Raw genomic sequence first — 26,494 nt, 5'->3', positions numbered from 1 at the left:
GGTGGGCGTCACGGTGCCATGCGGGACCCCCGCAGGGAGAGGCTGGCAGCCACCTACCCGAGTAATCCCTGTCCTCCGTGCTCTCCTTCTCCTTCTCCCTCTCGACTGGGAAGAGCAGGGTGCACACCAGCCCTTGGTTGGGCTGCAGGTACAGCGAGATCAGCTCGCTCAGCGTCTTGAAGCGCCTCACCTGCACGCCCTGTGATGTCTGCGGGGGGACACGGCTGTCACCTCCCTGCCAAGGAGCACGGGACAGCTGGCACAGCACGGGGAGCACACAGCTGGCACCCGGCCGCCAACCACCCCGCTGCCTCCTCCCCGCCAGGGCCGGCTCTTTCCTGTCTGCTCCCAGCACAAAGGGGCTTCTGTTGCTCTAAAAATACCCGGCGGAGCAGCCAGCAGCAACTCGTGGCCAGGCTCACGGCGTGGGGACAACCCCATAATCCATCCACTGCTCCACCCTGTGCTCCAACGCAGCTCTGGGGCCTTGGTTTTCCCAGAGCCGTGGCCGTGGGGTGTCCCCCAGTGTCCCCAAAGTGGGCATGGGGGGGACCGTGCTGCACAGATCCCCCTGGAGGGGTCCCCAGGGTGGGGATGGGGCAGCCACGCTGCACAGATCCCCCAAAGCCATGGCCATGGGGTGTCCCCAAGTGGGGATGGGGTGACCATGCTGCCCAGACCCCCAGAATGGTGGCCATGGGGTGTTCCCTGGTGTCCCCAAAGTGAGGATGGGGTGACCACACTGCCCAGACCCTCCAGAGCAGCGGCCATGGGGTGTCCCCAGCTGTCCCCAAAGTGGGGATGGGGTGACCACGTTGCACAGACCCCCAGAATGGTGGCCATGGGGTGTTCCCTGGTGTCCCCAAAGTGAGAATGGGGTGACCACGCTGCACAGATCCTCCAGAGCAGTGGCCACAGCATGTCCCCAGCTGTCCCCAAAGTGGGGATGGGGTGACCACACTGCCCAGACCCTCCAGAGCAGCGGCCATGGGGTGTTCCCCTCTGTCCCCAGGGTGGGGATGAGGTCACCACGCTGCACAGACCCTCCAGAGCAGTGGCCATGGGGTGTCCCCAGCTGTCCCCAAAGTGAGGATGGGGTGACCACGCTGCCCAGACCCCCAGAATGGTGGCCATGGGGTGCCCCCAGCTGTCCCCAAAGTGAGGATGGGGTGACCACACTGCCCAGACCCCCCAGAGCAGTGGCTACAGCGTGTCCCCAGCTGTCCCCAAAGTGAGGATGGGGTGACCACGCTGCACAGACCCTACAGAGCAGTGGCCATGGGGTGTCCCCAGCTGTCCCCACCTGCACTGCCAAGAAGTCCTCCTCATCAGGCAGGATGCGGTAGGTGTGGACGTGCTTCTGGAACCTGCAGGGTGACAAGCACATGGATGGTCACCTCCCCATGTCACCAACCCCCAGAGCCAGCCAGATCAGGGCACCCCATGCTGTGGGCACCCCGTGTCTGCACCACCACCACCGTGCATGCAACGAGCTGCCCGGTCTCAGCCCTGCTCCCAAGGCACAGCTGCCCCACACCTCCCCAACCCTGCAGTCCCCAGGCAGGGAGCTGGAGGCTGCTGGCAGCCAAGCTGCCAGGAAGCAATTTGTTTTCCAATGGAAGCATGCAGGAACCAGGGATGTGATCTCGGAGCAGGGGGTGACGGCTGGCGTTGAGAGATGTGGCACCGGTGACACTGGGACCCCCTCCTCCCCAGGGTGCTGCCCAGTGGGGACCCTACAGGGTGTGGGTCACCATGTCCTCGGTGTCACTCTGTGTCACTCTGTGTCACTCTGTGTCACTCTGTGCCACAAATGCTGTGACAGCAGCCACCACCACCCGCCCGTCCCACGCTCCCGGAAGGAAATCTAAAAATATGGCTGGCACTGAAATATGGCACTAAAATAAACCCCATAGGAACGGGGAGGATGGGAACAACCGGGACCTCCGAGGAGCAGTGAGGCACCGAGGCCACCCCAAAAGGCTGGTGGCCAGGACAGTGACCCACAAAGGGGTCACAGAGGTGACTGGCACCGTGCCAGGGTCACCAAGACACAGCTTGGCTACTGTGTCCCCCATGTGGGCTTGTAGCCCACAGCCGTGTCCCTGTGACACCCATGGGCTGAGTTAAGGGGGTTTGGGATCACGAGGTGCCCCCCATCCCTGTGTTTCCCCTCCTCGGATCAGAGGGGTGCGTGCAGACCCTCCTTGGGGTTCGTGGGGAAAACGCTGTGGGGTGGGGGGGAGGGGATCTGTGTGGGTCTTGGGGGGGTTCTGCAGGTCAGAGGGGTCCTTGGGGGGGAGGGGTAAGGTGGGGAACCCCAAAGTGGGGACAGGGAGGGATGGGGGTCCCAGGGATCCCCATATTGGGGGGGGGGGATCATGAAGGTCTTTACGGGGAGCTCTAAATCACAGACAATGGAAGGAAACTAAATGGGGGGGGGGGACATGCGGGTGCACAGGGAGCCCCAAAATGAGGAAGGGGCAAAGATGGACCATAGGAAGGGTACAACAATGGGGTACCCCAAAAGAACAGGACAAAGAGGGGTTATAGGAGGAGCCCAAAATGGGGGGGCTCCATAGGAGGGGGGGGACAGAGGGGAACCCCAAAGTGGGGATAGGGAGGGATGGGGGGGGCACACAGGGATCCCCCATATTGGGGGAGATCATGAGGGTCTCTACGGGGAGCTCTAAATCAAAATGAAAGGAAACCAAATGGGGGGGGGAGGACATGGGGGTGCACAGGGATCCCCAAAATGAGGAAGGGGCAAAGATGGACCATAGAGAGGGTGAAATAATGGGATACCCCAAAAGAACAGGAAAAGAGGGGTTATAGGAGGAGCCCAAAATGGGGGGGCTCCATGAGAGGGGGGGGACAGAGGGGAACCCCAGCACTGGAGAAGCTTGGGGGGAGGAAGGGGGAGAGGAGGGGTCCATCCCCACACAAAAAGCTGCCATCTGAGCACCATGCTGACCCCCCCCTCCCCACATCCCCCAGCAAAGCGGGGTGCAGAACCCCCCCCTCCCCAGCCTGCTAATTACACAGTTAATCACCAAACGTGGGGGTCAGGCTTTGGTCCCTGCCACCCCACAGCAGCCAATACAGCCCCCCCCCCAGTGCCACCGTGGCTGCTGGCCGTCCCCAAAAGCCAACAGCTGTGGCCGGGGGGGGGGGAAGGGGACAGGAAGCGGTGCTGTGGGATCCCACGTTCCCCTTCCTCCTCCTCCTCCTCCTCCTCCTCCTCCTCCTCCTCCTCCTTCCCCCCCCCACAGCACTATTTTTAGGCTGCGGCCTACCAGGCCCTGAGCGCGGCCTGCAGCCTGAGCACGGGGGGCGGCCATGGGGGGCAATGGGGGGGGCATGGGGTGACCACGGCCCCAGAGACAGACATGGGGACGCTGGGACCCCGCTGACAGACATGGGGACACTGGGACCCCGCTGACAGACAGACATGGGGACACTGTGGCCCCACTGACAGGCATGGGGACATCATAACCCCACTGACAGACAGCCATGGGGACACTGTGACCCTGCTGACAGACAGACATGGGGACATTGGGACCCCGCTGACAGACATGGGGACATCATAACCCCACTGACAGACAGCCATGGGGACGCTGGGACCCCACTGACAGACAGACATGGGGACACTGTGACCCTGCTGACAGACAGACATGGGGACACTGGGACCCCACTGACAGACAGACATGGGGATACTGGGACCCTGCTGACAGACATGGGGACACTGTGGCCCCACTGACAGGCATGGGGACACTGGGACCCCGCTGACAGACAGACACAGGGACACTGTGACCCGCTGACAGACATGGGCACACCATAACCCCACTGACAGACAGACATGGGGACATTGTGACCCCGCTGACAGACAGGCATGGGGACAACATAGCCCCACTGCTAGCCATGGGACATCACAGCCCCATTGATGGCTGTAGGGACACTGTGACCCCACTGACAGCCATGGGGACATCATAACCCCACTGATGGCCAAAGGGACACCGTGACCTCACTGACAAATGTGGGGGCACTGTGACCCCACTGACAAATATGGGGACACTGTGACCCCACTGAAAGCCATAGGGACATAACCCCACTGATGGCCATGGGGAAACCATGACCCTACTGACAAATGTGGGGACGCTGTGACCCTACTGATATCCATGGGGACATCATAACCCCACTGACAGCCATGGGGACACTGTGATCCTCCTGCCAGCCATAGGGACATCATAACCCCACTGATGGCCATAGGGATACTGTGACCCCCACAAAAATGTGGGGACACTGTAACCCTACTGATAGCCATGGGGACACTGTGATCCTACTGACAAATGTGGGGACACTGTGACCCCACTGACAGCCATGAGGACATCGTAACTCCACTGATGGCCATAGGGATACTGTGACCCCACTGACAAATGTGGGGACACTGTGACCCCACTGACAGCCATGGGGACACTGTGACCCTACTGAAATCCATGGGGACATCGTAACCCCACTGATGGCCATGGGGGCACTGTGACCCCCCTGCCAGCCATAGGGACATCGTAATCCCACTGATGGCCATAGGGATACCATGACCCCACTGACAAATATAGGGACACTGTGACCCCACTGACAGCCACAGGGACACTGTGACCCTACTGAAATCCATAGGGACATCATAACCCCACTGACAGCCATGGGGACACCGTGACCCTACTGATGACCATAGGGACACTGTGACCCCACTGAAATCCATGGGGACACCACAGCCCCACTGCCAGCCCTGCAGGAGTTTCCAGCCACACATTTGGGGCACAGTGGTCCCCATTCCCCCCCCCACCCCACACACTGTGACACCAGCACTCAGTAGGAAAACAACCCCACATGGCTTCACCCTGGGGGGGGGGGGGGGAGAGGGGGGGGACCGAGGTGAGCACACAGCACAGCCCCAGGGCCAGGACAAGCCTGTTCTCCCTTGTTCTCCCTCATTACCCTAACGAGCACCCTGGGGAGCAAATGAGGCTCCTTTCAAGTTGCCACGTGGCAGCGCCAGCCCCAAAACCACAGCCAGGAGCTGGGCTGTGCAACCCCCCCCCTCCAGTGCTATCCCCCCCCATACCCACAAGCTCTGTTGACCCCCCTCACCCCCCACCAGTGCTGCTTCCATTCCCAGTCCCCCCCCCCCCCCCCACTCCCTTCATCCCACACCCCTGTACCCCCCAGAACCAAAAATCCTTCCCATTCCCAATGCTCCCACTGCGTGTTGGTGACCCCCCCAGTACCATCCTCCCCCAATGCTCCCCACTGCCATCCTCACCCCAACCTCCCCCCTCCCCACCCAGGTCCCACTGTCCCCCTGTTCCCATCCCCCCCAGCCCCACTGCCCCCTCCAAGCCCCCCCATATCCCCCAATAACACCTTCCACGACCCCCCTTCCCCATACCCCCCCACGCCCCCCACGTACCCCCAAACCCCCTATATACCCCCCAAATATCCTGCATACCCTCTCATACACCTCCCAAACACCCCCCATAGCCCCTACACTCCCATACACCCCCCATACCCCCCCATTCACCTTCCATTCACCCCCTCATACAGCCCCCATGCCCCCCCATACACCCCTCAAATGCCCCCCATACCCCCCATGCACCCCCCCACCAAACGCACTCCCCATACCCCCCCTGTACACCCCCACCCCCCCATACACCCCCCCATACTCCCCCATATACCCCCCATCCACCCTCCATTCACTCCCCATATCCCCCCATATACCCCTCTCATACACCCCCCAAACCCCCCCGTACACCCCCCCATATTCCCCATACACCCCCCCATACCTCCCCATACTCCCTTGATACCCCCTATCTCCCCCCATACCCCCCATATCCCCCCATATATCCCCTACTCCCCCATACACACCCTTTATACCCCCCCATACCCCCCTTTCTCCCCCATACCCCCCCATATACCCTCCATAGCCCCCCCATCCAACCCCCCCATACTCCCTATCTCTCCCCATACCCCCCTATACCCCCCATTTACCCTCCATAGCCCCCCAAACACCCCCCAAATACCCCCCATATCCCCAATACCCCATACGCACCCCCCATCCACCCCCTATAGCCCCCCATCCACCCTCCCCATACCCCCCTATCTCCCCCCATACCTCCCCATATACCCTCCCCATCTCCCCCCAGCACCCCCCATATACCCCCCATACCCCCCCAAATACCCCCCCATATTCCTGGTACCCCGCATACACCCCCCATACACCCCTCCCATACCCCCTATCTCCCCCGATACCCCCCCATTTACCACCCCATACCCCCTATCTCCCCCCAAACCCCCCATACCCTCCCATATACCCCCCATATCCCCCCCATATCCCCGATACCCCTTATGCACCCCCCATACACCCCCCTATACACCCCCCAATCCACTCCCCCCATACCCTCCTATCTCCCTCCATGCCCCCCCATACCTCCCCCAAATACCCCCCCCCAATATCCCCAATACCCCGCACGCACCCCCATATCCCCCCTATACCTCCCCCATTGAACCCCCCCATATCCCCACTACTCCCCATACCCCCCCATATATCCACCTACCCCCTCATATACCCCCATACCCCCCCATATACACTGTAGCCCCCCATCCAACCCCCTTATCTCCCCCCATACCCTCTATCACCCCCCCATACCCCTGCATACTCCCCTATACCCCCCCAAATACTCCCCTATATCCCTGATACCCTGCACGCACCCCCCATACCCTCCCCATACCCCCCTATCTCCCCCCATACCCCCCCATTTACCTCCCCATACCCCCATATATCCCCCATACCCCCCCAAATACCCCCCCCATATCCCCGATACCCCGCACGCGCACCCCATACCCCCCCATTTACCCCCCCATACCCCCTATCTCCCCCCATGCCCCCCCGTATCTCCCCCCATACCCCCCATGCACTCCCCCATACCCCCATATCTCCCCCCATACCCCCCATGTCCCTCCCCATACCCCCTATCTCCCCCCATACCCCCCCATGCACCCCCCCATATCCCCGCTACTTCCCATACCCCCCCCATACCCCCTATCTCGCCCCAAATACCCCCCCATACTCCCCCATACACCCCTCCCATACCCCCATATCTCCCCCCATACACCCCCAAACACCCCCCCAATATCCTCGATACCCCGCATGCACCACGCATACCCCCCAAATACCCCCCTATACCCCCCATCTCCCCCTAAATACCTCCCCATCTCCCCCTAAATACCCCCCCATATCCCCCCATACCCCCTATCTCCCCCAAATACCCCCCATACCCCCCCAAATACCCCCCATTTACCCCCCCATACCCCCATATCTCCCCCCATACCCCCCCATGCACCCCCATACCCCCTATCTCCCACTATACCCCCCATACCACCCCCATATCTCCCCCCATACCCCCCCTTTTACCCCCCCATACCCCCCCATACTCCCTATCTCCCCCCATATCCCCCCATTTATCCCCCTATACACCCTATCTCCCCCCATACCCCCCCCATGACCCCCATGCACCCCCCATATCCCCACTACTCCCCATACCCCCCCATACCCCATATCTTCCCCCATTCCCCCCCAAATACCCCCCCATATCCCCAATACCCCGTACGCACCCCCCATACCCCCCCACACCATCTCCCCCCATACCCCCCATTTACCCCCCCATACCCCCCATCTCCCCCTAAATACCCCCCCAAATACCCCCCCATATCCCCCCATACCCCCCCATGCATCCCCCATACCCCCATATCTCCCCCCATACCCCCCCATTTACCCCCCCATACCCCCTATCTCCCCCCATACCCCCCCATGCACCCCCCATACCCCCTATCTCCCCCTATAGCCCCCATACCCCCCATTTACCCCCCCATACCCCCTATCTCCCCGCATATCCCCCAATTTACCCCCCTATACCCCCCATCTGCCCCCATAGCCACCCCATGCCCCCCCATGCACCCCCCCATATCCGCGCTACTTCCCATACCCCCCATACCCCCTATCTCCCCCCATACCCTCCCCATATCTCCCCCCATACCCCCCAAATACCCCCCATATCCCCAATACCCCACACGCACCCCTCTTCCCCCCCCCATACCCCCATATCTCCCCCCAAATACCCCCCCTATATCCCCAATACCCCCCATGCACCCCCCATACCCCCTATCTCCCCCCATACCCCCCATTTACCCCCCATACCCCCATATCTCCCCCCATACGCCCCCAAATACCCCCCCATATCCCCGATACCCCGCACGCACCCCCCATACCCCCCATCTCCCCCTAAATACCCCCCCATATCTCCCCCCATATCCCCCCATACCCCCCATTTACCCCCCCCATAACCCCCATCTCCCCCTAAATACCCCCCCAAATACCCCCCCATATCCCCTATGTCCCCCCAAATACCCCCAAATACCCCCCATCTCCCCCTAAATACCCCCCCATATCTCTCCCCATATCCCCCCATACCCCCCATTCACCCCCCATACCCCCTATCTCCCCCCAAATACCCCCCCATACCCCCCATTTACCCTCCCATACCCCCCCATGCACCCCCCATACCCCCTACCTCCCCCCATATCCCCCCATTTACCCCCCCATATCCCACCATACCCCCCTTTTACCCCTCCCAACCCCCCTATCTCCCCCCATACCTCCCCATTTACCCCCCCATACCCCCTATCTCCCCCCAAATACCCCCCCATACCCCCCATTTACCCTCCCATACCCCCCCATGCACCCCCATACCCCCTACCTCCCCCCATATCCCCCCATTTTCCCCCCCATACCCCCATATCTCCCCCTATACCCCCCCATGCACCCCCCATACCCCCTATACCCCCCATTTACCCCCCCATACCCCCTATCTCCCCCCAAATACCCCCCTATCTCCCCCCATACCCCTCATTTACCCCCCCATATTCCCATATCTCCCCCCATACCCCCCATTCACCCCCCCATACCCCCTATCTCCCCCCAAATACCCCCCCATACCGCCCATTTACCCTCCCATACCCCCCATGCACCCCCCATACCCCCTACCTCCCCCCATATCCCCCCATTTACCCCCCCATACCCCCATATCTCCCCCTATACCCCCCCATGCACCCCCCATACCCCCTATACCCCCCATTCATCCCCCCATACCCCCTATCTAACCCCATACCCCCCATTCACCCCCCCATACCCCCTATCTCTCCCCAAATACCCCCCCATACCCCCCATTTACCCTCCCATAGCCCCCCATGCACCCCCCATACCCCCTATCTGCCCCCATGCCCCCCATTTACCCCCCCATACCCCCTATATCCCCCATTTACCCCCCATACCCCCATATCTCCCCCCAAATACCCCCCCATTTACCCCCCATACCCCCCATACACCCCTCCCATACCCCCATATCCCCCCCCATACCCCCCATTTACCCCCCCATACCCCCTATCTCCCCCCAAATACCCCCCCATTTACCCTCCCATACCCCCCCATTTACCCCCCATACCCCCTATCCGCCCCCTATACCCCCCATTTACCCCCCCATACCCCCATATCGCCCCCCATACCCCCCATTCACCCCCCCATACCCCCTATCTCCCCCTAAATACCCCCCCAAATACCCCCCCATACCCCCCATTTACCCTCCATAGCCCCCATACACCCCTCCCATACCCCCTATTCCACCCCATACCCCCCATTTACCCCCCCATACCCCCCATACACCCCCGCCATACCCCCATATCCCCCCCATAGCCCCCATTTACCCCCCATACCCCCCATCTCCCCCCATTTACCCCCCATCCCCCCTATCTCCCCCCATTTACCCCCCCATAGCCCCCATTTACCCCCCATACCCCCCATCTCCCCCCATTTACCCCCCATCCCCCGCACCCCCCCCGCCCCGCACTCACAGCAGACACAACGCATAGGCCCCAGGCACGCTCTCGCTGTCCCGCACCAGGAAGCCTCCGTCCCTCCCCGCCCTCGCCAGCAGTTCCTCGGCGGCCGCCCGACTCAAATCCCGGTGATACCAAGGAGGCGCGGACCCCCCCGGACCCCCCGCGCCCGCCATGCTGCGGGATGGGCGTGCGGTGCGGGCCGGGGGCGGGGAGACGGAAAGCGGGAGGGGGTTGGGGTTTGGGGTTGAGGAAAAGGGAGGGAGGGGGGGGGGAGGAGGGGGGGGGGAGGGAGGAGGGGGGGTCCGGGCGGCCCCGGGCAAAGGGCGAGGGGCGGAGCGGGGCGGAGCGGGGCGGAACGGCGGGGACGGAACTGAACGGCTGTGCGCGGCGGCGCGGGGCGGCGTGGGACGGAGCGGCGGGGTGGGGTGGGATGGGGTGGGTGAGGTTGGCACGGCGTGGAATGGATCAGGTTGGCACAGCATGGAATGGATCAGGTTGGCACAGCATGGAATGGATCAGGTTGGCACAGCATGGAATGGATCAGATTGGTACAGCATGGAATGGATCAGATTGGCACAGCATGGAATGGATCAGGTTGGCACGGCATGGAATGGATCAGGTTGGCACGGCGTGGAATGGATCAGGTTGGCACAGTATGGAATGGATCAGATTGGCACGGTGTGGAATGGATCAGGTTGGCACGGTGTGGAATGGATCAGATTGGCACGGTGTGGAATGGATCAGGTTGGCACGGTGTGGAATGGATCAGATTGGCACGGTGTGGAATGGATCAGGTTGGCACGGCATGGAATGGATCAGATTGGCACGGCGTGGAATGGATCAGATTGGCACGGTGTGGAATGGATCAGGTTGGCACGGTGTGGAATGGATCAGATTGGCACGGCGTGGAATGGATCAGGTTGGCACGGTGTGGAATGGATCAGATTGGCACGGCATGGAATGGATCAGGTTGGTACAGTATGGAATGGATCAGGTTGGCACGGCGTGGAATGGATCAGGTTGGCACGGCATGGAATGGATCAGGTTGGCACGGCGTGGAATGGATCAGATTGGCACAGTATGGAATGGATCAGGTTGGCACGGTGTGGAATGGATCAGGTTGGCACGGCATGGAATGGATCAGGTTGGCACGGCGTGGAATGGATCAGGTTGGCACGGCATGGAATGGATCAGGTTGGCACGGTGTGGAATGGATCAGATTGGCACAGCATGGAATGGATCAGGTTGGCACGGCATGGAATGGATCAGGTTGGCACAGTATGGAATGGATCAGATTGGCACGGTGTGGAATGGATCAGATTGGCACGGTGTGGAATGGATCAGATTGGCACGGCGTAGAATGGATCAGATTGGCACAGTATGGAATGGATCAGATTGGCACGGCATGGAATGGATCAGGTTGGCACGGTGTGGAATGGATCAGATTGGCACAGCATGGAATGGATCAGGTTGGCACGGCGTGGAATGGATCAGGTTGGCACGGTGTGGAATGGATCAGGTTGGCACGGCGTGGAATGGATCAGGTTGGCACGGTGTGGAATGGATCAGATTGGCACGGTGTGGAATGGATCAGGTTGGCACGGCATGGAATGGATCAGGTTGGCACGGTGTGGAATGGATCAGATTGGCACAGCATGGAATGGATCAGGTTGGCACGGCATGGAATGGATCAGGTTGGCACGGTGTGGAATGGATCAGATTGGCACAGCATGGAATGGATCAGGTTGGCACGGCATGGAATGGATCAGGTTGGCACAGTATGGAATGGATCAGATTGGCACGGCGTGGAATGGATCAGATTGGCACGGTGTGGAATGGATCAGATTGGCACGGTGTGGAATGGATCAGGTTGGCACGGTGTGGAATGGATCAGATTGGCACGGCGTGGAATGGATCAGATTGGCACAGCATGGAATGGATCAGATTGGCACGGCGTGGAATGGATCAGATTGGCACAGCATGGAATGGATCAGAGTGGCACGGCATGGAATGGATCAGGTTGGCACAGTATGGAATGGATCAGGTTGGCACGGCATGGAATGGATCAGATTGGCACAGTATGGAATGGATCAGATTGGCACGGCATGGAATGGATCAGATTGGCACAGCACAGCTCCACGTGGAATGGATCAGCTCAGCTCAGCATGGAATGGCTCAGCCTGGCACAGTATGGAATGGCTCAGCTTGGCACAGCTCATCTCGGTATGGAATGGCTCAGCTTGGCACAGCAAAGATCAGCATAGAATGGCTCAGATTGGCACAGTATGGAATGGCTCAGTTTGGCACAGCTCAGCTCAGCATGGAATGGCTCAGATTGGCACAGTATGGAATGGCTCAGATTGGCACAGCACAGCTCCATGTGGAATGGCTCAGCTCAGCTCAGCATGGAATGGCTCAGCCTGGCACGGCTCATCTCGGTATGGAATGGCTCAGCTTGGCACAGCAAAGATCAGCATAGAATGGCTCAGCTTGGCACAGCACAGATCGGTATGGAATGGCTCAGATTGGCACAGCTCAGCTCGGTGTGGAAAGGCTCAGACTGGCACAGCAAAGATCAGCATGGAATGGCTCAGATTGGCACAGCACAGCTCCACGTGGAAAGGCTCAGCCTGGCACAGAATGGAATGGCTCAGCTTGGCACAGCATAGCACAGTGTGGAATGGCTCAGCTCAGCTCACCATGGAATGGCTCAGTTTGGCACAGCACGGCTTGGTATGGAATGGCTCAGCTCAGCTCAGTATGGAAAGACTCAGCTTGGCACAGCTCAGCTCAGTATGGAATGGCTCAGCCTGGCACAGTATGGAATGGCTCAGCTTGACACAGCACAGCTCAGTATGGAGTGGCTCAGCTTGGCACAGTATGGAATGGCTCAGCTTGGCACGGCACGGCTTGGTATGGAATGGCTCAGCTCAGCTCAGCATGGAAAGGCTCAGCCTGGCACAGTATGGAATGGCTCAGCTTGGCACAGATCAGCTCAGCATGGAATGGCACATCTTGGCACAGCATGGCTCAGCATGGAATGGCTCAGTTCGGCTCAGCATGGCACAGATCAGCTCAGCATGGAATGGCACAGCTTGGCACAGCATGGCTCAGCATGGAATGGCTCAATTCGGCTCAGCATGGCTCAGCTCAGCTCAGTATGGCATGGCACAGCTTGGCACAGCATGGCTCAGCATGGAATGGCTCAGACTGGCTGAGCATGGCACAGCACAGCTCAGTATGGCATGGCACAGCTTGGCACAGCACAGCTCAGCACCATTCAGCATGGCACATGTTGGCCTGGTTCAGCCTGGTTCAGCACAGCACGTTTTGAACACATGGTGTAACACAGCACAGCTCAGCACGGCACACTTTGGCACAGCTTTAGGATGTGGACCTTTAGGATGTAGGGTGGGACCCGTGGGGACCTGAGGTGTGACCCATGGGGAACCACTGGGATGTAGGATGTGACCCACTTGGACCCATAGGGTGTGACCCATTTGGGTGTAGGATATGACCCATGGGGACCCATAGGGTGTGACCCATTTGGGTGTAGGATATGACCCATGGGGACCCATAGGGTGTGACCCATTTGGGTGTAGGATATGACCCATGGGGACCCATAGGATGTGATGCTTGGGCTGTAGGATGTGACCCATGGGGATCCGGAGGGTACATATGACACGTTGAGTTTTGGGATGTGACCCTTGGGGACCCACAGGCTGTGAAACATTGGGATTTATGATAGGAAAACAGCGGGCCGTAGAATGTGACCCATGGGATCCCATTGGGCTGTAGGATGTGACCCATGGGGACCCATAGGGTGTGACCCATTGAGGTGTAGGATGTGACCCATGGAGACCCATTGGGGTGTGGGACGTGACCCAGGAGACCCATAGGGTGTGACACATTGGACTGTAGGATGTGACCCATGGAGACCCATTGGAGTGTAGGATGTGAACCATGGGGGACCCCATAGGATGTGACCCATTGGGCTGTAGAATATGAGCCATGGAGACACACTGGGCTGTAGGATATGGCCCATGGAGACCCATAGGGTGTAGGATGTGACCCATGGGGGACATATCGGGTGTGACACATTGGGGTGTGGGATATGACCCATAGGGGACCCCATAGGATGTGACACACGGGGATGTAGGATGTGACCCATGGAGACCCATAGGGTGTGATCCATTTGGGTGTAGGATATGACCCATGGAGGTCCCTTGGGGTGTAGGATATGACCCATGGAGACCCATTGGGGTGTGGGATGTGACCCATGGAGACCCATAGGTGTGACCCACTGGGGTGTAGGATGTGACCCATGGGGACCCATTCAACTGTAGGATGTGCCCCATGGAGACCCATAGGGTGTGACCTATTGGGCTGTAAGATATGACCCATGGAGACCCGTTGGGGTGTAGGATGTGACCCATGGAGACCCATAGGGTGTGACCTATTGGGCTGTAGGATGTGACCCATAGAGACTCACTGGGGTGTAGCATGTGACCCATGGAGACCAATAGGATGTGACCCACTGGGGTGTAGGATATGACCCATGGAGATCCATTGGGGTGTGGGACGTGACCCATGGAGACCCATAGGTGTGACCCACTGGGCTGTAGGATGTGATCCATGGAGACCCATAGGGTGTGACACATTTTTGGGTGTAGGATATGACCCATGGGAGACCCACAGGGTGTGACCCATGGAGACCCATTGGGGAGTGGGACGTGAACCAGGAGACCCATAGGGTGTGACCCATTCAACTGTAGGATGCGATCCATGGAGACCCATAGGGTGTGAGCCATTGGGGTGTAGGATATGACCCATGGAGACCCATTGGGCTGTAGGATGTGACCCATGAAGACCCATAGGGTGTGACTCATTCGGCTGTAGGATGTGACCCATGGAGACCCATAGGGTGTGACACATTTGGGTGTAGGATATGACCCATGGAGACCCATTGGGTGTGACCTATTGGGCTGTAGGATGTGCCCCATGGAGACCAGTAGGGTGTGACCTATTTGGGTGTAGGATATGACCCATGGAGACCCACTGGGCTGTAGGATGTGACCCATGGAGACCCATTGGGTGTGACCCATTCAACTGTAGGATATGATCCATGGAGACCCACTGGGCTGTAGGATGTGACCCATGGAGACCCACTGGGCTGTAGGATGTGCCCCAAGAGGACCCATAGGTTGTGACCCTTGGGTCCCCACGTGTGTGTAATCCCACAGGGACACGGGCTACAACGATGGGGCCACGAGGTCCCCACGTGGGCTACGAGCCCCTCGTTGCTGACCAGAACCCTTACCTACGGGCTGACACAAGAAGACCCCCCACCCCACAAAGCAGGCACCCTCAGACCCCCATCCCCACAGCCCCAAACTTTATTCCCCATACAGCATCACCGGGAGCCCCCAACCCTCATCCCCACGGCGTGACCCCCAGCAGGGCAGGGACCAGCAGAGCCAGCAGGACGAGGGGTGTGGGATGGAGGTTGGCAGCGGGACCGAGGGCGTAATACCGTGCCACGGCCACATTGGGGTTGCCCTCTATGGGGTCGAACCACATCTGGATGCATCGCCCGCTGCCCCGGCGCTCCGTGGTGTATTTGTAGGAATGGGACCAAACCTTCTCGCAGAGATCAGCGGGAGTTGGGAAGACGTACTTGAACTTCTGGCACATGGCACCGTGCGGGCATTGGTTGGTGCCTGGGGGACGGGGGGCCGTGCACACAGGTGGGTTTCGGGGAGGTGGGGGGCGTCGGGCGTCTATAGGGTCGGGGGTTTGGGTACCTGTGGTCCAATTCCAGCCCTTGTGCCAGTTGACCTTGCAGGTGGCGGAGTCCTGGCAGTCCTCCCACCACTGCTCGCAGTCCTCGCGGCACAGCGGGACGTTTAGGATGCGCTCACGGCGCCAGCTCGAGTCCGACTGTAGGGTGAGAGGTGTGGGGTGGAACGGGCCCCAAAAACGCCTGCAGCCTGGGCAACCCAACCCACAACCCAACCCCCAAAACCCGGCCGCCAAACTCCAATGGATCACCTCCGAATCTCGTCCCCAAAAACCCACATCCCACAAAGTCGCCCCAATCTCACCCCAAAGCCCCCTCCCTAAAACCCCTTCACCCCAAAGCCCCTCCCCAAACCCACGCGTTCCAAACCCCATCCCAAGTCCCACCCCGGAGTCCATTCAACCCAAATCCCACTCCCGAAAGCCCCAAAGCCCCCTCACCACATCCTCAACCCCAATGCCCACTTACCCAAATCCCACACCCCAAAACCACCCCAAATCCCACCCCAAATCTCACCCTTCAACCCTACTCACCTCAAACCTCTTTCACCCCAACCCCAATCCCCATAGCCCTCTCCATAAGCACCCACCCCCCAAATCCCAACACCCAAATCCCCTGACCACATTCTCAGCCCTGAAGCCCACCTACCCAAATCCCACACCCCAAAACCACCCCAAATCCTACCCCAAATCTCACCCTTCAACCCCATTCACCCCAAACTTCACTCCCCCCAACCCCAATCCCCATAGCCCACCCCATAGAGCACCCACCCCCCAAATCCCACCCCCCAAAGCTCCATCACCCCATCCTCAACCCCAAAGCCCACCTACCCAAATCCCACACCCCAAAGCCCCCCTAAATCTCACCCTTCAACCCTACTCACCCCAAACCTCCCTCCTCGCAACCCGAGACCCCATAGCCCTCCCCATAGAGCACCCACTCCCCAAATCCCACCCCCCAAAGCTCCATCTCCCCATCCTCAACCCCAAAGCCCACCTACCAAATCCCACACCCCAAAGGCCACCCTTCAATCCTACTCACCCCAAACCTCCCTTACCCCATACTCCAGTCCCCATAGCCCTCCCCATACAGCACCCACCCCCCAAATCCCAACACCCAAAGCTCCATCTCCCCATTCTCAACCCCAAAGCCCACCTACCCAAATCCCAACACCCAAAGCCACCCCAATTCCCACCCCAAATCTCACCCTTCAACCCTACTCACCCCAAACTTCACTCCCCCCAACCCCAATCCCCATAGCCCTCTCCATAGAGCACCCACTCCCCAAATCCCTCCCCCAAAGCTCCATCACCCCATCCTCAATCCCAAAGCCCACCTACCCAAATCCCACTCCCCAAAGCCTCCCTAAATCTCACCCTTCAACCCTACTCACCCCAAACCTCCCTTACCCCATACCCCAGCCCCGATAGCCCTCCCCATAGAGCACCCACCCCTCAAATCCCACTCCCCAAAGCTCCATCACCCCATCCTTAACCCCAAAGCCCACCTACCCAAATCCCACACCCCAAAGGCCACCCTTCAATCCTACTCACCCCAAACCTCCCTTATCCCATACTCCAGCCCCCATAGCCCTCCCCATAGAGCACCCACCCCCCAAATCCCACCCCGCAAAGCTCCATCTCCCCATCCTCAACCCCAAAGCCCACCTAACCAAATCCCACACCCCAAATCCCCAACAAATCTCACCCTTCAACCCTACTCACCCCAAACCTCCCTCCCCGCAACCCCAGACCCCATAGCCCTCCCCATAGAGCACCCACCCCCCAAATCCCACCCCCCAAAGCCCCCTTACCACATCCTCAACCCCAAAGCCCACCTACCAAATCCCACACCCCAAAGGCCATCCTTCAACCCTACTCACCCCAAACCTCCTTTACCCCATACCCCAGCCCCGATAGCCCTCCCCATAGAGCACCCACTCCCCAAATCCCACTCCCCAAAGCTCCATCACCCCATCCTCAACCCCAAAGCCCACCTACCCAAATCCCACACCCCAAATCCCCCCCAAATCTCACCCTTCAACCCTACTCACCCCAAACTTCACTCCCCCCAACCCCAATCCCCATAGCCCTCCCCATAGAGCACCCACCCCCCAAATCCCACTCCCCAAAGCCCCCCCAAGCCCCCTCCCCTCACCTGGTCGATCCACGGCCCCAGGTTTGGGGAGCACTCGTACAGACACGTGTCCTGGATGAAATGCCTCTTGCAGCGCTGCGCCATGGCCCCGCAGTGGTCCCAGTTGAAGCCATACAGGTAGGACTGGTCCCGATGTGCCTCCATGCTGGTGTTGGCCGTGCAGCAGGCGTTGTCCTTCCATAGGGCGCACTGAAGGGGGGTTTGGGAAGGGTGGTGGCACCCAAAGGTGGTGATGGAGGGAATGTGGGGACGGCGTAGGGTGGTGGCATCGTGGGGTGATGGCACTCCAGGGTGATATGGAGGGGATGAGGGGACACCCAAGGGTGGTGGCATCATGGCATGATGGCACCCAAGGGTGACATGATGTGGGTGTGGGGACACTATGGGTTGGTGGCACCCAAGGGTGGCATGGAGGGGGTGTGGGGACAGCATAGGGTGGTGGCATCATGGGGTGATGGCACCCAAGGGTGACATGGAAGGAATATGAGGACACTATGAGGTGGTGGAACCCAAGGATGGCATGGAGGGGACATGGGGAGCACCGTAGGGTGGTGGCAACATGGGGTGATGGCATTCAAGGGTGGCATGGAGGGGATGTGGGGACAGCATAGGGTGGTGGCATCGTGGGGTGATGGCACCCAAAGGTGACATGGAAGGGATATGAGGACACTATGAGGTGGTGGAACCCAAGGATGGCATGGAGGGGATGAAGGGACACCATGGGGTGGTGGTACCCAGGGGTGGTGGCACCCAAAGGTGGAATGGAGGGGGTGTGGGGACATCGTAGGGTGATGGCATCATGTGGTGATGGCACCCAAGGATGGCATGGAGGGAGAGTAGGGACAACGTGGGGTGGTGGCACCCAGGGTTGGCATGGAAGGGATGAGGGGACACCCAAGGGTGGTGGCATCATGGGGTGATGGCACTCCAGGGTGACACGATGGGGGTGTGGGGACACTATGGGTTGGTTGCACCCAAGGGTGGCATGGAGGGGAAGAAGGGACACCAGGGGGTGGTGGTACCCAGGGGTGGTGGCACCCAAAGGTGTAATGGAGGGGGTGTGGGGACATCGTAGGGTGATGGCATCATGGGGTGGTGGGTCCCAAGGATGGCATGGGGAGGATATTGGGACACCGTGGGGTGGTGGCAACCAAGGCTGGTATGGAAGGGATGAGGGGACATCCAAGGGTGGTGGCATCATGGGGTGATGGCACTCCAGGGTGACACGATGGGGGTGTGGGGACACTATGGGTTGGTTGCACCCAAGGGTGGCATGGAGGGGAAGAAGGGACACCAGGGGGTGGTGGTACCCAGGGGTGGTGGCACCCAAAGGTGTAATGGAGGGGGTGTGGGGACGTTGTAGAGTGATGGCATCATGGGGTGATGGCACCCAAGGGTGGCATGCAGGGGACATGGGAACACCATGGGGTGGTGGCACCCAAGGGTGGCATAAAAGGGACATGGGGACACTATGAGGTGGTGGCAGCCAGGGGTGGCATGGAGGGGATGTGGGGACATCATAGGGTGGTGGCATCATGGGTTGGTGGCACCCAAAGGTGGCATGAAGGGGGTGCAGAGGCATTCTGAGGTGGTGGCAGCCAAGTGTGGCATGAAGGGAGTGCTGTGACACCATGGGATGGTGGTACCCAGAGATGGTGGCACCCAAGGGTGGCACAGAAGGGACAAAGGGACGCCATGGGGTGGTGGCACCCAGGGGTGTCCCCATGGGGCCGCAGCTCACCTGCCCATAGAGCAGTCCTTCAGGACCCGGACTGGATTTGTGATGCTGGGCATCCATGCAGATGTTGAGCAACGATTCCTGAGCCAAACCCGGAGGCAGCAGCAGCAGCAGCACGGCCCAAAGGGACGCCATGGGGAGACGGGGTGGCACTGAGGGTGGGTGGTGACACCCAGGATTGGGTTGGCACCGACGTCCCCGTTGCCACGTGCTCAGAACTGCTGGGGACAAAGTTCCTCCCGGGTGACAACGGGTGAATGGGGACAAATGAGGGTCACGGGGGGACAAATGGGGTGCGTGGGGGATAAGTGGGGATGGGGACAGTGGGGACAAATGGGGACAGGGACAGCAGTGCTCACCGGTGGCTCTCAGTGGCTTTCTCCTGGTGGCTCCCATTGGTGCCTCTGTGCAACCCTTGCCCGTGGGTCACAGATCGATGCTGGCACGTGGGGCACGACGTGTCCTCCCCCCCTACTTACCGTTGTCCTCCCCCCCCTGTAACCCATCACCCCAAGCCCCCCCCGCCCCCAAATAACCCGATCCTCAAAGCTCACCCCTGAGGGGTGGGGGGACAGAATACACCTCCCAATGGGAGCCCAGATGGGTGGGTTGGGGGGGGCAGGGTGTGTGTGTGTGGGGGGGCAGATACCGCTATAGAGGTGTCACATAAACACTTGGGGGCTCCGAATGCCCTGCAGGGGGGGCAGATGCCATCCAAATACCCCCCAGTGGGGTCAGAGTGCCCCCAAGGGGGGGGGGGTGAGGTAGCAGGGGGGGGAGCAGATAACTCTGGGGATCTCAGAAGCCCCTGGGGGGAGATTCCAAATGCCATGGGGGGCGGGGGGGGCAGATATCCCTAGGGATGAGGTATCTCTGGGGGTCCCAAATGCCCCTGGAGGGGTAAATTGCCCCCCAGTGGGGACACAAATGCCCTGGGGGGGGGGCAGATAACCCTGGGGGGGGGGCAGATACCTCTGCTTGGGGACACAAATGCCCTGGGGGGGGCAGATACTCCTGGGGGGGACAGATACCCCAGGGGGGGGGCAGAAACCCCTGGGGGGGGGCAGATATTCCGGGGTTCTTGGGTGCTCGTGGCTCTCGGCGCACTCAGCTGTCAATCAACGCTTGGCCACACCCCCGCCTAGACCACGCCCCAATCACGGCCCCGTGTCGCGCAGTGGGCGTGGCCTCAAGCAACCCCGCCCCTCCCGTGCGCGCATCATCACTCGCTGCGTGTTCTGCGCACGCGCAGTTCCGTAGCAACCCTCCCAGCGGTAGTACTTCCGGGGTCAGATTGTACTTCCGGGTCGGCCGCTGCGGCGGTGCCTGTTGGGCGCCATGTCCACCCTGTTCCCTTCGCTGCTGCCTCGCCTGACCGAACCGCTGTGGTTCAACCTGGACCGGCCGTGCGTGGACGAAACCGAACTGCAGCAGCAGGAGCAGCAGCACCAGGCCTGGGTGCGGCCGGGGGGGGAGGCGGGGATCGGTGTGAGGCCCGGTGTGGGCCCAGCAGGCCTCAGCCCCTCTGCTCAGCAAAGGGAAACTCCCTCAGCAAGGGAAATTCTGTGCTGTGAGGGCGGCGCGGTGCTGGCGCTGCTGCTCTGGAGGTGCCAGTGGGGGAAGGGCTGAGCTGGTGGGGTTGCCCAGCCTATGGCGGGAGGTGGGTGTGGATTTTAGGGTTCCTCCCATTGCACCCGTGCTGTGATTCTGTCATCCTGGGTGTTTCCTTCCTCCCCTCCCCGGGCTGTTCTGTGATGCTCAGAGTCCGTGGATGTGTTGTGCTGTGAGTTCAGCCCCGGAGCTGAGACCCACGGGAATCGTGGCAGCCAGCGTGCGTTTGATTACAGCGAACGGGGGATTGAATTATCTGATTGAGATTAAAAGAAATCAGGCAATTAAAAAATCTCAAGCAGCTGGGAGAAGCTCAGAGCCCCCCCCCCTCCCCCGGGGCAGAGCTGTGTTAATTGAGAGCTGTGCTAATTGAGCTGTGCCACTTCCCCCGGGCAAGGAGTTCCTTATAAATGATGTCAACTCATGTCTTGGGGGCACTCATGGCCACACCCCTTCCTCATCTCCGTGTCCCCATGTGGATCTGTCCTCTGTGCCCTGTCCCCAAGGGGCTGCAGCCCTATGTGACAGTGCCAGGCTGTCCCAGCCCCCTCCCCCCCCCATCATGCTCCTCCCTGTCCCCATTGATCACCCCTTCACCTTTCTCCCCAGCTCCAGAGCATCGCCGAGAAGGACAACAACCTGGTGCCCATTGGGAAGCCGGCCTCAGAGGTGGGTGATCACACTGTGGGACATTTGTCACCCAACCTGGCACTGTCCCTAGCGAGGAAGTGGAAGAAGGAAGGGTATTTTGGGGCAGCACGTGGCTTTGTGGGGATGGGAGCTCGTGGGGCTGCATCCCCTGGCCCTAATGGGGACGGGGATGTGGGTGGTGTGGCGTTAGATTTGCAGGTTGGCTCTGGATGTGCTGTGCACAGTGGGACACGCAGTGCCTCTGTGACACCCACAGCACTACGATGAGGAGGAGGAAGAGGACGATGAGGACGACGAAGACAGCGAAGAGGATTCTGAGGATGATGAAGACATGCAGGATATGGATGAGATGAACGATTACAACGAGTCTCCTGATGATGGGGAGATCAATGAGGTAAGGGAAGTGTTGGGGTGAGCTGGGCTACATCCCTGCCTCGCATCTAATCCCAGAACCACAGTTTGGGTGGGAAGGGACCCCAAAGCCCACCCAGCCCCTTTGTAGACACCACACAATCACAGCTGAGTGAAGTGGGGTTCCTATGGGGCAGAAATTTTCAATGTTTTCCATTCCAGGTGGATATGGAAGGGGCAGAGCAGGACCAGGACCAGTGGATGATCTGATCCTGGCAGAACCGGAGCCAGATTTAGCGTGAGATGGGGGATTGAGCCCCCATCCCTCTGCTTGGGGCTGTCCTGGAGCTGGGGGTTTGCTCTGGTGGCCACCATACATCACAGTGGGCACAGCATGAAGCTGTCCAGCAGGACCAGAAATGCTGGGCAGTGCCAGTGGGCACACAGCACACCTGGGAGCAGTGCGGGGACACAAGAGGAACGAAGCATCTTTCCTAATAAACACCTATTTTGTAGGAAATCAGCCACCAAATCTGAATGGCTTCGGGTGTCACGGGGCCGTGGTTGTGCCCCACAGGGCCGTGGTTGTGCCTCACAAGGCTTTGAGCACAGCTCTTCCCACCGAGCTCTGACTGCAGCCCACAGAATCACAGGATGGCTTGGGTTGGAAGGAACCTCAAGGATCATGAGTCTCCAACCCCCCACTACAGGCAGGGCCACCAACCTTCATGTTTAATACTAGACTAGGCCATCCAACCTGGCCTTGAACACCTCCAGGGATGAACAGGGCATCCGCAGCCTCTCTGGGCAGCTGTTCCATCACCTCACCACTCTCTGTAAATCCCCCCAGTGCCACAAAGCACAGCAGCCCCGCGTTTCCTTTGGGGTCAATGTTTATGGCTGAGCGTGAGCACAGCAACGGGAGGCTGTGATTTCCACCAGACACCACCCCACAGTGGCAGCTCAGTGGGCCCCAGTGTAGCAGAGCTCAGCAATCCCATCAGGGATGGCACGGCAGTACTCCAGGCTGGCACGGTGCACCCTGCAGCGATACTTCCCACACGTCTTGGCGTACTGCAAGAAATGTGGGGCTCCTGGAAAGACCACATTATCAGCCAACACCGTGGCCCTATCAGCCAGCAACCCGTGTTCCTCCAACAGCTGCAGATCCCTCAGGTAGCAACGCTTCCAGTGATCCATGAAGACAAAGTCAACGCTCTGCACGCCGTGCTGCTCCCTCAGCTGTGGGATCACCTCCTCGGAATGGCCCACGATCAGCTCTACCTGCATAGAAACACCCTCAGCTCCCCTACCTTGCCTTGGCACAGCGCCGGCCGGCCAGCTGCTCACCGTCTGCTCGTCGAAACCTGCCAGACGGATCACCTTCTCAGCCACAGAGGCGTGTTGGGGGTTTGGTTCCACTGTGTAGAGCCGGGCGGCCGGCGGCAGCGCCGCAGCCATCAGCACGGTGCCGTAACCGCAGTAGGTGCCCAACTCCAGCACGGTGCGCGGCGCCCGCTCACACAGCAGCTTCTCCACGATCTTCCCTGCCAGGGCAGAGCATCCTCAGTGCCCTGCTGGGCTGAGGGGGGTCCTACAGCCATTGTGGCACCCTGCTGTGGTTGTGCCATCAGTCTTGTGGCTGTGCCAACAGGGCTATTGTGTTGCTGGGAGTGCCACGTGCATGCCAAGGGTGCCATGGCTGTGCCAGAGTTGCTGCAGCCATACCAACATTGCTATAGCTCTTCCAAGAGTCTCCTGGCCATACCAAGAGTGCTATGGCTGTGCCAAAGATGCTACAGTCATACCCATGGTGCTGTGGCTCTGCCAAAAGTGTCCTGGCCATTCCAAGGATGCCATGGCTGTGCCAGAATTGCTGCAGCCATACCAACATTGCTATAGCTCTGCCAAAAGTGCCCTGGCCATACCAAGGGTGCCATGGCTGTGCCAAAGATGGTGCAGCCATAGCAACGTTGCCACGATTCTGCCAAAAGTGTCTTGGCCATACCAAGGGTGCCATGGCTGTGCCAAAGATGGTGCAGCCATATCAATATTGCTATAGCTCTGCCAAAAGTGTCTTGGCCATACCAAGGGTGCCACAGCTCTGCCAAAAAATTCCCTGGCCCTACCAAGAGTGCCGTGGCTGTGCTAGTGATGGCACAGCTGTACCCACAGTGCTGTGCCCATGCCAAAGGTGCCGTGGCCATTCTGTGGCTGTGCCACTGATGAAGTAGCCCTGCTACCGATGCCATCACCAGGCTGGTAGTACCGTAGCCACGCCACCATTGCCACAGCCACACCAACAGCCCTGCCGAGAACCCCACGCGGCCACGCTCACCTTTGAGGGGTCCCACACAGCTGAGGTGCTCACAGTGGTAGCTCCACTGGTCGAAAGTGTGCAGGATGTGCTGGGGGTCCCCGGGGATGGCGTGGGTCAGCACGTACTGGAAGGCACGCTGCTCGCGGGGCACCCCGGTGAGGCGGTCCTGCAGCCAACCCAGCAGCACAGCACGGTACAGCAGCACCAGGTAGTGCCGGTAACGGATCAGCAGAGTGATGAGGAAGGGGAGGAAGGCCAGAGCGATGGCTGGAGACACCATGGCCAGCCCTCTGCTGGCTCCTGTGCCCAGCAATCCCCAACACCAAATCCCGAGCCACGCGTCGTGCCCCTCTCACCCCAAACCTTGGGAGTTGTAGGAGATTCCTGGGCTGCGGGTGTGGTCCCACAACTTCTGGTTGTGCTCAGTGTGTCCCCAGGTCCCCAGCCGGGCTCTGCTCTGTGCTCAATTATTGATGGTGACACCTTAGCCACAGCCTGAGCTGGCTCCGGTTACTGGGCTGAGTGGGGATGTGTTATGGGGTGGGGGTGGGGATGGAGCAGGGACTCAGATGGGATGGAGTAGAGATAAGGATTGGGGTGGGATGGGGATTGAGTAGAGTGGGGTAGAGATAAGGATTGGGATGGGGTAGGAATGGAGATAGAGTAGAAATAAGATTGGGGTGAGATGGGGTAGGAATGGAGATAAATAAAGATAAGGATTGGGGTGGGATGGGGTAGGGATGGAGATAGAGTAGGGATAAGGATTGGGGTGGGATGGGGTAGAGGTAGGAATGGAGATAAATAAAGATAAGGATTGGAGTGGGATGGGGTAGGGATGGAGATAGAGATAAGCATTGGAGTGGGATGGGGTAGGGATGAGGGAAGTGATGGAGTGAGATGGGAATTGAGTAGAGATGGGGTAGAGATAAGAATGGGGATGGAATGATGTAGAGATGGGGATCAGGTGGGGATGGTGTAGGGACTCATGGGAGAAATGGAAGAGAGATAAGGATGGGGATGGAGTAGAGATGGGGATGGAGTAGAGATAAGGATGGGGTAGGGATTCAGATGGGATGGGGAAGGAGTAGAGATAAGGATGGGGATGAGATGGGTTGGTGATGGGGTGGGATAAGGTATAGATGGGATCAGGTGGGGATGGAGTAGGGATTCAGATGGAATAGGAACGGAGTTGAAATGGGATAGAGATAAGGATGGAGATGGAGTGGGGATGGAGTAGAGGTAAGGATGGAGATTGGGTGGGGATGGGGTAGGGATTCAGATGAGATGGGGATGGAGTAGGAATGGGGTAGAGATAAGGATGGGGATGGAGTGGAGGTGGGATAGAGATAAGGATGGGGATGGAGTGGGTTAGGGATGGGGTAGTGATGGAACAGGGATTTGGATGGGATGGAGAAGGAGTAGAGATGGGGATAGGATGGGGTAGAGATGGGGATGAGGTGGGATGGGGAAGGGATGGGGAAGGGATGGGGAAGGGATGGGGAAGGGATGGGGAAGGGATGGGGAAGGGATGGGGAAGGGATGGGGAAGGGATGGGGAAGGGATGGGGAAGGGATGGGGAAGGGATGGGGAAGGGATGGGGAAGGGATGGGGAAGGGATGGGGATGGAGTCGAGATGGGGGATGGGGATGGGGATGGAGAAGATTTGGATGGGATGGAGTAGAGATGGGGATGGGGTAGAGATAAGGATTGGGATGGGGTAGGGATGGGACGCAGATGGAGATGAGGCAGAGGTAAGGACGGGATGGGCGTGGAATAGAGATGGAACGGGAGGGGATTCCGGTACGAAGTGCTGGCAGCCCAACCAACAACGCGCTCCACGTGCTTTTATTCCCCCCTGGACCCGCTCAGCCCCTTTCTGGCTGTGCCAACCCCTCCCTCCACGGGTTCATCCCTTCCC

General features: G+C 59.6%; 5 protein-coding genes across 9 annotated transcripts in view; 2 read left to right on the top strand and 3 right to left on the bottom strand.

Annotated features, from left to right (window-relative positions):
- Window positions 1–10,209, bottom strand: part of INPPL1 (inositol polyphosphate phosphatase like 1) — a 35,512-nt gene extending 25,303 nt beyond the window's left edge. The window contains exons 1-3 of one of the 2 annotated variants that reach the window (XM_090134187.1): window positions 9,961–10,209; window positions 1,304–1,367; window positions 58–235 (exon numbers count right to left, since the gene is read on the bottom strand). In XM_090134187.1, coding sequence (XP_089990313.1) covers window positions 58–235; window positions 1,304–1,367; window positions 9,961–10,121 — 403 coding nt within the window. In that variant the 5' untranslated portion in view covers window positions 10,122–10,209. The remainder of the gene's footprint in view (window positions 1–57; window positions 236–1,303; window positions 1,368–9,960) is intronic. The other variant, XM_090134188.1, reaches the window with a different exon arrangement.
- A 664-nt stretch (window positions 10,210–10,873) lies between these two features.
- LOC149920358 (uncharacterized) lies at window positions 10,874–15,111 on the top strand. Its single transcript, XM_090134181.1, has 2 exons — window positions 10,874–11,367; window positions 11,668–15,111. The coding sequence occupies exons 1-2, from the start codon at window positions 10,904–10,906 to the stop codon at window positions 12,425–12,427; spliced, it is 1,224 nt and encodes a 407-aa protein (XP_089990307.1). The 5' UTR covers window positions 10,874–10,903; the 3' UTR covers window positions 12,428–15,111.
- A 62-nt stretch (window positions 15,112–15,173) lies between these two features.
- FOLR3 (folate receptor gamma) lies at window positions 15,174–20,083 on the bottom strand. 3 transcript variants are annotated; one of them, XM_090134186.1, is made up of 5 exons: window positions 20,003–20,083; window positions 19,647–19,795; window positions 17,906–18,094; window positions 15,753–15,888; window positions 15,174–15,668 (listed from the first exon to the last, which is right to left on the bottom strand). In XM_090134186.1, the coding sequence occupies exons 1-5, from the start codon at window positions 20,037–20,039 to the stop codon at window positions 15,382–15,384; spliced, it is 798 nt and encodes a 265-aa protein (XP_089990312.1). In that variant the 5' UTR covers window positions 20,040–20,083; the 3' UTR covers window positions 15,174–15,381. The 3 variants fall into 3 exon arrangements, with proteins under 3 accessions (XP_089990312.1, XP_089990311.1, XP_089990310.1); XM_090134185.1 differs by having other exon boundaries at window positions 19,647–19,861; window positions 20,003–20,079; XM_090134184.1 differs by having other exon boundaries at window positions 19,647–20,083.
- A 684-nt stretch (window positions 20,084–20,767) lies between these two features.
- ANAPC15 (anaphase promoting complex subunit 15) lies at window positions 20,768–22,779 on the top strand. The gene is made up of 4 exons (XM_031601120.2): window positions 20,768–21,101; window positions 21,864–21,923; window positions 22,162–22,299; window positions 22,479–22,779. The coding sequence occupies exons 1-4, from the start codon at window positions 20,982–20,984 to the stop codon at window positions 22,524–22,526; spliced, it is 366 nt and encodes a 121-aa protein (XP_031456980.1). The 5' UTR covers window positions 20,768–20,981; the 3' UTR covers window positions 22,527–22,779.
- A 352-nt stretch (window positions 22,780–23,131) lies between these two features.
- On the bottom strand, window positions 23,132–26,145 carry LOC116233915 (transmembrane O-methyltransferase homolog). 2 transcript variants are annotated; one of them, XM_031601119.2, is made up of 3 exons: window positions 24,595–26,145; window positions 23,607–23,803; window positions 23,132–23,540 (listed from the first exon to the last, which is right to left on the bottom strand). In XM_031601119.2, exons 1-3 carry the CDS (start codon window positions 24,854–24,856, stop codon window positions 23,220–23,222), a joined length of 780 nt encoding a protein of 259 aa, XP_031456979.2. In that variant the 5' UTR covers window positions 24,857–26,145; the 3' UTR covers window positions 23,132–23,219. The 2 variants fall into 2 exon arrangements, with proteins under 2 accessions (XP_031456979.2, XP_031456978.2); XM_031601118.2 differs by having other exon boundaries at window positions 23,132–23,803.
- Window positions 26,146–26,494: the final 349 nt, after the last annotated feature.

Source organism: Phasianus colchicus, chromosome 1 (genome assembly GCF_987193195.1).
Source record: "Phasianus colchicus chromosome 1, bPhaCol1.hap1.1, whole genome shotgun sequence".
NCBI classification, from domain to species: Eukaryota; Metazoa; Chordata; class Aves; order Galliformes; family Phasianidae; genus Phasianus; species Phasianus colchicus.
The sequence above is the reverse complement of the archived record's forward strand: the minus strand, read 5'-3'. Positions and strand labels throughout refer to the sequence as shown.